This window comes from Anser cygnoides, chromosome 20, assembly GCF_040182565.1.
Source record: "Anser cygnoides isolate HZ-2024a breed goose chromosome 20, Taihu_goose_T2T_genome, whole genome shotgun sequence".
In the NCBI taxonomy this organism is placed as follows: Eukaryota; Metazoa; Chordata; class Aves; order Anseriformes; family Anatidae; genus Anser; species Anser cygnoides.
In genome coordinates, this window is record NC_089892.1 from 4850404 (window position 1) to 4861076 (window position 10673).

The following is a 10673-nucleotide window of genomic DNA, read 5'->3' on the forward strand; positions in this document are numbered from 1 at the left end:
GCCGCGGGCACCGGGGGCGTCAGGCTGGGCCTCGGCCCGCAGCCTCCGCTCGTTCCTTTTTTATTTTATTTAATTTTTATTTTTTGGGGGGGGGAGGGGAGAGGGGGGGGGTCTACAGGGCCGGGGGGTGCCGGGGAAGAGGGAGGCGGCCCTAGGGAAGGGGAGAGCTGGGGGGGGGGGGGGCTTGGGCGGCCCGGGGGTGCCGGGGGAAGGAGAGGACTGGGGGGGGGAGGCCCTTGGGCAGCCGGGGGGAGGCCTGAGGGAGGCCGGGGGGGGCCGGGGCTCAGCCCGCAGCCCATCTGTCGGCTCCCCGAGCCGGCGAGCCGCTGCCCGGCTGTCCCGGGGACCAGCTGCCGGGCCTCGGCCGAGCCCAGCGCCACTTTTCAAGGCGGGGGGGGGGGGGGGGGGGGAAACAATCCAGTTTGCCAAGCGCTCATTTAAAGCACTTAGGCAATTATACACTTAAGATTAGCGTTAATAATTCACCAGCCCGGCGGCTGGCCTCCCCCCCGCCCGCCCCGCGGATGCCGGCGGTGGGGCCGGGCCCTGAGGGGAGGGTACCGGGGGGGGGGGGGGGAACCGAGCCCTAGCCCCAGGGACCCCCCTCCCCGCCGCCTCCCCCTGCCCTCGGAGGGGAAGAAAGGGCCGGCGGAGGCGAAGCCGTTCAGTTTATAAAGAAGTTTATTTCCACATTTAAAAAAGGGGGAGCGGGGAGCCCGAGAGGCCGCGGCGCCCCGAGCCGCCCCCCCACCCCCCCCACAACCGGACCCCCCCCTCCCTGCCCCGGCCGGGCCGGCCCCGGGATACAGACTGACAAGCATCACTTACACAAATACGCCCTCAGGGTTCACAAATAAATAATTCATATACATTTTGCGCACGGTATTTACAGTTCGCCGCTTTTTGCGGGTGCGGACGGCCCAAAACCCGGTGCCCACCCCCCCCCCCCACACCATTCCGGGGTCCATTCCCGGCTGTGGGGCCGGGGGAGGCGAGGAGGGGGCTCCCGGGAACCGGGGGGGGCTCGGCCCCGGCAATTGCTTAGGAGGGGGCGGAAAGGCAGAGCCCCCCCGGACCCGGGCAGCCCCCCGGGCACCCCCTGCCCGTGCTCCCGGTGCGGGGTCGGGGGGGGGGGGGACAGCAGCGCCCCTCCTGCCCTTGGGGGGCACAAGGGGGCAAAGCGGGGCGGGGGCAGCTCTGCCAGCCCCCAGCCCTACTCCTTGCATTCTTCGCGTATTAAAAAAGTGGTAGGGGGGCGGGGGGGGGGGGGGGGGAGGTCTCCTTTATATATATATATATTTATATTTGTCGCTTGCTCGCGGCCCCAGGGGTGGGCTGGCCCCCCTTCGCCCCCCCCCCCCCCCCGACCGGGGTGTGTGGGGGTCGGGGGGGGGGGGGTCCCGGGAGGCCGGGGCTCACCGGGGCTGCGCGGCCCGGGGCAGGACGCCGGGCAGGGGGGGCAGGGGCGGGGGGGGCTCGCTGCCGCCCTGCAGTCCGTGGATGAGGATGCGGGGCACCAGGGGTCTCTGGAGGGCCGGGGGCGGCGCGCTGGGTCCGCGGTACAGGTAGAGGGCAGCGCCGGGGTCCAGGTTGGAGACCAGGCTCTGCGGGTAGAAGTAGGGCGAGGGGAACATCCTCTGCAGGGCTGAGTAGTTGCCGGCCTCGGCCAGCAGCTCCAGGCCCACCGCCGTCTGCCTTTTCCACTTGGTCCTGGGGGGGGGACAAGCCGAGACAGGGGGGCGCGGGTAGCGGGGGGTGCTCCAAAGGGCGCGCACGGGGTTTTTGCGCTTCCCCCCCCCCACACTCCGCCCTTGCACAGCCCCGGTGCGCGCTGCCGGAATTCGGGGGTGGGATGGGATGGACTGGGATGAGGTGGAATGGGGTGGGATGGGATGGGATGGGGCAGGATGGGACGGGACGGGGCGGGACGGGACGGTGGCCGTAGCCCCCATTAGCGGGGCAGCAGGACTTGGCTCCCCGGCGTCCCCACGCAGCCCCAGAGTCACAAAGCCCGGGTTTGGGTTTGCCCAGCGGCCACTCACTGGGGCCCGACCCTTGGGCACCTTCCGAGCCCCTTCCCGGGCCGGGAGCCGCAGGTTGCAAATCCCAAATCCCAAACGCTCCCTCGTGGACGCACAGCTCCGCCGGGCAGCCCCCCCCCCCCCCCCCCGTGCTGGTCCTGCTCCGGGACCCCCGAGCCGGGACCCCCAAGGGCCGGGGCTGCTGCAGGGGGCAGCGCTGGGGGGCTTTCGTTTGCGGCTTATAGGGATGGGGGGGGGTCTGTGTCTGTATTTCTCTGTATCTATTTCCCTGTATCTGTATTTCCCTCTATCTATATTACTCTGTATCTATATTTCTCTGTATCTGTATTCTTATGTATCAATATTCCTTGGAATCTGTATTTCCCAGAATCTATATTTCTCGGTACCTCTATTTCTCTCTATCTATATTTCTCTCTATATATATTTCTATCTGTATTTCTATCTATATACTTCTCTTTATCTATATTGCTCTGTCTATATGTCTCTATATCTATACTTCTCTATATTTCTCCGTGTCGGTATTTCTCTATATCTTTATTTTTCTGTGTCTATATTTCTCTGTGTCTATGTTTGTGTGCACATTTACACACAGAGCCCCCGCCACCCCTAAGCAGCCCCGCAGAGCGCTGGCGGAGCGGCCGGGTTCCGCAGCCCGGGAACGGGGCTGGAAATTGGGGGGGGGACGAGGGCTCAAACCGGGGGGGCGAGGAGAGGACAGGGCCGGGGGGGGTGCTGCCATCCGCCGCCCCCGGTCCGCAGGGGGGGCAATGGTCGGCTTTGGGGACCCCCGGCTAAATCAATTGAAGCCACCAAACGGCTCCGGCCCTTTTGCAGTTTTGTCGCTGAAGCTCTAAACCTATTTCCCCCAGTAAATTATTCATCATAATAATAATTGTGTAATTACTGTAAAGGCCGTTAATTATTGATGCCCAAAGCAGTAATTGGTATCTATTATTAATGGCCCGATGTGTTATGCTGCTGTGTTTAGCTGGATGCCCGGTGCTCCCCTCGCTCGCTGGGGCTGGGGGGCACCGATTGCCCCCCGGCCCGGCCCCGTGTCCCCCCCCCCCCCGAATTTGGGCTGGGGGCAAAAGGCCCCGGGGGGCTGCAGGTGGCTGGGACCGGGGGGCTGGGGGGGGCCCGGAGCGGGGCTGCGGGAGCAGGATGGGACCGGGCGCTGCGGGCGGGAGGGCAGGGGGAATTTTTACCTTCTGTTCTGGTACCAGGTTTTCACCTGCGTGTCGGTGAGGTTGAGGGAGGCCGCCAGCTCCATCCTGTCCTGCACGCTCAGGTATTTTTGCCTCTCGAAGCTGCGCTCCAGCTGGGCCAGCTGATGGTCGGTGAAGGCGGTGCGGGCTTTGCGCGGCTTTTTCAGCCGCACCGGGGGGCTGTCCCGGGAGCTGGAGATCTCCCGGTCCCCTTCTTCTTTCACTGGGCCGACAGGGAGGAAGAGAGGCCAGGTCAGGGCAGGCAGGGAAGGAGAAAGGCTCAAAAGGGGCCGAGCCCCCGCCGCAATAAACCGGAGGAGAGGGGCTCGGGCACCAAATCGGATTCACGGCGCGGTTGCTCCGCACCCCGATGTGGTTTAACCCGGGGGGGGCCTCGCAGGGCCCCCGGCTCGGACCCGGCCCTTTCCACCCCGACAGCCGGAGGGGGGCAGGATCCGGCCCCTGCGCTCTCCCTGCGCCTCCTGCCCGGCTTTGCCCCCCGACACCCCACAGCTTTCTTGGTGCCCGGGCATTTCGTTTAGTTTGGGGGTTGTTTTTCTCTCTTTTTTTTTTCCTCTCTCTTTTTTCTTTATTTTTTCTCTCTTTTTTTCCCTCTCTCTCTTTTTTTTTTTTTTTTTAAACCCCAAACAAAACCAACCCCAAATAAAGACGGGGAGGCCGCGTTTTTGGAGAGGAAAGCCGCCGGGCTTGGCGCCTCTTCTTCCCCCGTGCGGAAAAGCCTCCGTCCTCCCGAGCTGCTGCCGGGGCCGGGACCCAGCCTCCCTCCCGAGGCTCGCAACGAAATCCCGGGGAAGCGGCCCCGACCGGGCCGGGTTTGGGCTTCAAAGCCGGCGGCGGAGGCTGGGGGCGGCGGTGCGGAGCCTGCCTGCGCCCTCCGTGCCCATCACCGGCGGAGCGACGCCGGGATTTACACCGCGAAACCTCGGAGGGGTAAAGAGCCGGGAGGAGGGAAAAAAAAATAAAGGCAAATATAGAAAACAAAATAAAAATATAGAAAAAAAATATATAGAAAAAAAAAAGAAAAATATAGGGGAAAAAAAAAAGAAAAACAACCCCAAACAAACCCAAACAAATCAAAACAAACCAAAACAAAAGCTCAGAAATAAGGAGGAGAAGGAGCCCGGCGGTGCTCGCCTTCCCCACCCTCGTGGAGGAGAGGAGGAGGCAGGAAGGCTCCGGCTCGAGACATTTTCGGCGCTGGGGCTTTGCGGGCTTTATGCTAAATTTCCCGGGGCCGGGTGTTAGCGGGGCCGGGGCCGCGCTGAACGCGAGCTGATTTCTCTCTGTAGGAAGACAATAATCCGGTTAATTGAGCCACCGGGGAGAGAAACCCTTCAACCGGAAAGCCCGGCTCCGGCCGAGGAGGCAGAGCCGAGGCCGGGGGGAGGCCGCCAGCACCGGGACGGCTCCGCCCGGGGGGGGCAGCAGCGACCCCGGCCTGGGGAGGGAGGGGGCCCGGCCGGCCCCCGAGAGAGGCCCGAAAGTTTTGGGGAGCTTTTTGCCCCCGGGGCAGGGGCAAAGCCGGGTTTCGCACCCCGGGAAAAAGCAAAAAATTCTCTCCTCCGACCCGCCCCCCCCCGCCCCGGGAGGCTCAGCCTCGGCTCCCCCAGCGGTCCCGCTGGCCGCGGGGCTGCGCTCGGTGCGGCGGCGGCTTCCCCGTCCTGCAGCTGTGCCCCGGGCAGCCCTGGCTTAAAACACGAAAACAAAACAAAACAAAAAAATCAAAAATCAAAAATCGATGTCGCGGGGCTTCGGCATTTCGGCTCGGGCCGAATCCCGCCGGTTAGGCCCAGCCGCGCAGCCCCCCGGGCGGCGTAAATCGGGGCCGTTTCGCCCCAAAAAAGGCTCTTCCCAAAGCAGCAAGAAGGGCGCTGCTGGGCGCGGGGACCTGCTTCTGCTCCCCGCTACGCGGGGGTTTTAAAGCCCGTTTGCGCAGTGATTTTTTCCTCCTATTAAAATAGGTGTTTTACCCCTATTTACGCAGTGGTTTTCCGCTCCTTTCAGGCGGTGTTCTTGCCTCCCTTAAGCGGTGCTTTCCCCTCCTTTAAGCAATGTTTCCCCCCTCTTTAAGCGGCGTTTTCCCCCGTTTTAGGGAGAATTTCGATGCTGGCCGCGGCTGCCCCGAGCGGAGCCGAGCGCTCCCGCTCCGTCCCTGCCTCCTTTCTCCCCTCTCCGGGCGGTTTTGGGAAGGGGACAAAGGCGAGAGAATCAGGGGAGGAGGTTCAGGAACCGAAAACAAAACCCGAAGTGGGGAAGCGCGGCTGTTTTCGATCCCGGCCCTTCCGAGCGGCGGAGCCGAGCCCCGCGGTTCTCCCCGCGGATCCTCCCGCAGAGGCCGGGGCCTCCCGCGGGGCGCGGAGGCTTTTTTGGGGCAGTTTCCCCCCCCTTCAGCCCGTTCAGCGGCTGCTCCGGGCTATCCGGGGAGGGGGGGGACACAATTGCCCTATCCCATCCCCCAGTTCCTGCCAGCCCCCCAAAATCCAGCGGCCCCGCGAGGAGCCACGGCCTCCCCTTTCTCCCCCAGCCTCGGCAGCCTCGCCTCTCCCTGCGAACAGTTTTTTCCCGGGTGAAAGTTATTATCAGTATTATTTTTTTTTTTTCGGGGACGGCGGAAGCGGGATGGACGAAAGCTGCCGGGATAACCTGATCCGGGGTGGTGGGGGGGAGAGCCCCAAACCCCAAACCTCCCGCGCTGCGCCCCTGCCTCCTCCGAGGGGGAGGCCGGGCAGAGGCTGCGAGGGGCCGGGGAGGCCGAAGCCCCGGCCCGGGGCGAGCCGCAGCCGTTTCAGCCCCGTTCCCCGCCGCGGCTGCAGCCCGGGGCTCGAAATAATCCGAAATAATAACGGGGCTAATAACGCTAATACGAACCCAATCAATTCCCGCCGACTTTTCTCAGTCGTTTGACACCGGAGCAGGGGAAATACCCGGTAAAATCCGTGCCGATTTTATTATCGTTTCTATTTTGTTTTTCCTCGTGTTTTGCCCGGGCAGAAATCCGCCCCCGGCTCTCGGCTCCGCTTTCCCCGCGGGCAGGCGCGGAGGACCCGCGGGGAGCACCCGGAGCAACCCCCGGGCGGCTTCGGAGAGAGCACGAAGCGCCCCGGCCCCTGCCACCGCAGCCAGCCCCTCCGACCTTTTCCTCTCCAAAGTTTTCCCGACTTGGTGCCGACCCCGCGGTCATTTCGGGGGCCACCGGTGCCGCCACCCCCCACCCCCCCCGGCCCCGGGGCGCTCCCGGCGCATTTTGAGGTTTCAGGGCCAGGCTGCCCTGAGACACCCCCCCCACCCGGGGCCAGCGGCTCTTTTTTACCTTTGTACTCGGAATCCGAGGAGGAGCTGCTGGTGGTTTTTTCCATTTTCTCCCTAAAGTCCTCGCCGGGTTTGGTGGGGATCCTGCCCGCCGGCTCCTGCCCGCCGTGAGGTCCATTGGTGCTGGAGTAAGGGGCGCAGGCTGCCAGGGGCTTGCAGTCGGCCAGGATGTCTCTGATGAGGAAGGACGAGGTGACGGTCCGGGACTGGGAAGGAGCCGAGCCCTGGCCGGGCTGCAGATGCGGCCCCGCCGCCTCCAGGCACTCGCGGCCGGGCGAGCGGGGCGAGGGGCACCCGCTGTTGCCCTCCGAGCGGGGGCTCAGCTCCAGCGGGGACCTCCCGTCGCCCCCCAGAGGGTCCCCCTTGGGCCCTGCCGGGCTCCCGGCTCGGTGCGAGAGGATGGAGTCGATCCCGAAGCCGGTGGAGCCCTCCATGGCCCCCGCAGGTGCTGGCGCTCACACGGGCATCGGCGGGGAGGGCGCGGCGGAAGAGGGTTGGTAACGATAATTAACGGCGAGAGCAAGAACAACAACAACAAAAGGGGGGAAAAAAAAAAAAAGGAGGAAAAAAATAAGGAAAAATAAAAAGGTGAAAGAAAAAAAAAAAAAAAAGCAAAGTTCAGCCTGGGATCCGGGCTCTCCGAGGCGCCGCGCGTTACATCCAGGGCTGCTCCGTCTTCAGCATCGCGCCCAGCTGCACTCAGACAGACAGACAGGAGGGGGAGAGGGAGGCAGAGTCAAACTTTGGCCGCCGAGGGGGTGGTGGAGGTGGGGGGGGGGGGGGGTTGGAGACGGACCCCAACCTCACCCGGGGGTCCCGGCCCCCGCCCGGCCACCCCAGCGCTGCGCGGAGCCGCGGGGCTGGGGGCAGCCCGGGGGCTGCCAGCCGGAGGAGGGGAGGCAGCGATCGATAGTGAGGCTCCGCAGCGCCCTAAGCGCTTAATGATCCCCAAATCAACTCGGCGGGGAGGGCGAGGGGAGGGCGGAGGGGGTGGGCAGCCGTCGGGCCGCCGCGGCGCCCCCCTTCCCCGCCAGCACCTCGGACAACGCCGGGGGAGGCGACGGTGGCAGCGGGGGTGGGAGGGGGGGGGTGGAAATCGGAGTCAAACCGGAGCCGGCGAGTCAGCACCTCGAACAGCTGCCGGGCGCCGGAGTCACTCCGGAGCCGGCGCCGCTTTCAGCACCTCGGACAGCGGCGGGAGCCCCGCGCTTCCCCGAGGGGGGAAAAAACTAAAAAATGAAATAAAAAAAAAAGGGGGGGGGGGGGGGGGGGGGGGGGGGGGGGAGAGAAGAACTTGTGCCGCTCCGGCTCGGGTCCCCCCCCCCCCCCCGCACCCCAGCCGTGTGAACGCGCCCATTGGCCGCCAGGCGTTTTGGGGGATGTCACTCCCCGGCGGCGACACCTTGCAGCTTGATTACCGGGAATTAATTGCCGCCCGCAGCCCCGCGCTTTCCGGGCGGTTTCCGCCCCTCTCTGCTGTCATCATCCCGCTGATGGGGCTCGTAATGGGGTGATTAGCCGCGGGGGGGCGGGGGGGCTGCTGCTCGCTGCTCGCCTCCCCCCCCAATTAGCCGATCCGAGCGGGGAAAGTTTTGCTGGGCGCTGGGAATTAAAAAAAAAAAAAAAAAAAAAAAAAAAGGAAGGGAAAGCAAAGGCAGAGCACCGGCACCCTCCGCCGAGCCGGCGGCTCCGAGCCCGAGCCGAGCCTCGGGGCTGCGAATTTCGTTGCATCCTCTGGCAGTGGGCTGCGGGGGGGGGGGCGCAGCGCCTTTTGCAGCGCCCCTTCGGCAAAAAGCAGGGGGAAAGCACCGGGCAACTGCCCGGGCATCGCCTCCGCGGAGCTGCTGGGAAGGGACCGAGCTCGGGGAGGGGGGGGGGGGGGGGGGATTTTTCCTGCTCTCGATTTTGATTTTGATTTTAAAAATAAGGCCGACCAGCGCGCCCTGCCCGCCGCCGGCCCGTTCCCCCCGCAGCCGCCCTTCCCTCCCCTCCCCTCCCCTCCCGCCCCGTCGGGGCGTTTCGGTGCCGGGGGAAGGCTCACGCCCGGCTCCCACCTTCCTCCCTGGGGGGGCCGGATCCTGCTCCTCCGGGGCTCCCTCGGGGGCTTTTCCTGGGGGCCGAGCCCTCGCCGCGGAGCTGGGGAGAAAAAAAGAATATAATAAAAAAATCCCGTCCCCAAGCCGTGGGCGTGCAACCGCGCCGTGGCTGGTTATTTCTCAAATCCTCGATTTCTTCCTTTTTTTTTTTTTCCCCCCCTCGCGGGCCAGGCAGCTGCATCTTGTCCCCCTTCCAAAGCCGCCCTCGGCCGGCAGCTTGGAGGCGGTGGGAGCGGGGAGAGCCCCCCCGGCCGCCCGGCTGCCAGCTGTCGGGCAGGGGCACGGGCAGGGCCCCAGCACCTCGGCCCCGAAGGGCTCGGGGCTCTCCGGGCTCGGGGCAGGGAACAAAAGGAGCCGCCGGGGGGGGGGGACAAGCCCCGGGACAAAAATCAGCCTCAGCCCCTGGCCCTGCCTGCCCCCAGCCTGGAGGCGCAGCGCAGCCGGTGTGGGGAGGAATGGGGGGCTGGGGGAGCACGGGGGGGGCTGCTCGTCCCTCCCTGTCCCGTCTGCTGGGGACTCTGGGGGCTGTTTCGGGCTGGTTTTGCAGCATCTACCTCCCCCGGCGGGGCCGGAGCAGAGCAACAGATGCAGGAACTGGTCCCAGTGAGGAACGGGGAAGGGACCCCACTGGGGGTCCCAGCTCCGCAGCGGGACTGGGCTGGCTGCTGGGGTCTGCCCTCCCCCTGCCCCGTCCGGGCAGCACAGCCCGTTTGGGATGGAGCTCGGCTCCGGGATCAGGACCGGCACCGCTTTGGGGCCAGGAATGGGACCGGGATGGAGCTGGGATTTGGATATGGGATTTGGACCAGCCATGCCAAAGGACCAGGCTGGGCTGGTGGCTCTGCTGCTCCGCTTCCTTCCCTTGAGCCACGCAGCTGCCTTCAGACACGAGGGGTTTTACTGGTCGGATCTGCTCTCCGATGCTGTGCGAGGTTTTGGGGTGCAGGGAGGGGAGGGGTCCAATCCTCACCCCGAGCAGACTCTGCACTGTGCCATCCCTAGCCAAGGCCCTGGGCACAGGGACTCCCTGCAGGGCCACGCGTGGAGCACCCAGCAGCTACAGGGGCACCCACACCTCTTGTCCCACTGCCAGTGTGGCTGACATTAATCAATACGAATTTTTAATATTATCATTAAGCCATTTCAGAACTGGACTCCCCAAGGCAGAAATGTGCCCCATTTTACCCATACACAGAGCCCCCCTCCATCAGTTCAAAACCCATTAATTCCAGCTGTCACTTTGGTGATATGGGTCTACATTGGGAGCAAGTTTCCTGCCTTGGCTGAGCTGAACTCTGCACAAACCCTGGGGTATGTGAGGATGTGTTGGGCCTCGAAGGGGTAAAAACCTGTGCAACGCCACACAGCTTCATCCTGGCAGCCCCAGCTTAGGAGCGGTCCTGTGTTCAAGAGCTGGGCTGGTGGAGAACTGGGGCAGGCTGCCTCCGTGTCCCACTGGCCGTGTGCCCCAAAAGGTGTGTCTGCTGCTCCCACCCTGTCCCAGGCCCTTTCCTCCCACCCCAGCCCCCTCCGGAGCCGTGTCCACGAGGGCTTCCCAGTTTCTGAGCCGGCTCCATCCTGGAGGAGGGGCTGCGTGTCCCTGGGAGGGAACAGAGCCTGCAGCGTGAGCGGGGTGGGCTCCACGCTGCCCTGCACGCATGGCCCCGCTGCACCTCGTTCTGCGGGGGGATGTCCCTGGAGGGACGGGGCCTGCTGGCCATGGTAGTGCCCCGGTGCTGCAGGCAGGGCACACACCGCCGAAACGGGGCAGGGAACCAGAGGTGTGGTGCTCCACTCGTGTGTTTGCAGGATTTGGCTCTTCCAGCTCCAACAACATCTCATTTTGATACAAAGCAAACGTAGCTGCTCTTAAACCCGTGCCCTAGACTGCTTCTGGTCACAAACACACGACGGCACCAGGGGAGAGCTCCCTGATGCTGGCCGCATTTGCGGTCATCTCACCAGGGTCGGCTCTGGGGCGCTGGTGCCTTTAGGGT

General features: G+C 64.6%; 1 protein-coding gene across 1 annotated transcript; it reads right to left on the reverse strand.

The window, feature by feature from the left end:
- Nucleotides 1–1366: 1366 nt before the first annotated feature.
- On the reverse strand, nt 1367–7123 carry BARHL1 (BarH like homeobox 1). Its single transcript, XM_048053572.2, has 3 exons — nt 6582–7123; nt 3251–3473; nt 1367–1710 (listed from the first exon to the last, which is right to left on the reverse strand). Exons 1-3 carry the CDS (start codon nt 7012–7014, stop codon nt 1416–1418), a joined length of 951 nt encoding a protein of 316 aa, XP_047909529.2. The 5' UTR covers nt 7015–7123; the 3' UTR covers nt 1367–1415.
- Nucleotides 7124–10673: the final 3550 nt, after the last annotated feature.

Excerpts from the sequence above, each read along its gene's own strand:
- BARHL1 (XM_048053572.2), bottom strand. The coding sequence starts at position 7,014 with ATGGAGGGCTCCACCGGCTTCGGGATCGACTCCATCCTCTCGCACCGA. Across the intron at positions 3,474-6,581 it reads CTCGGATTCCGAGTACAAAG|TGAAAGAAGAAGGGGACCGG; the intron begins GTAAAAAAGAGC and ends CTGTCGGCCCAG. Across the intron at positions 1,711-3,250 it reads ACCTGGTACCAGAACAGAAG|GACCAAGTGGAAAAGGCAGA; the intron begins GTAAAAATTCCC and ends TCCCCCCCCCAG.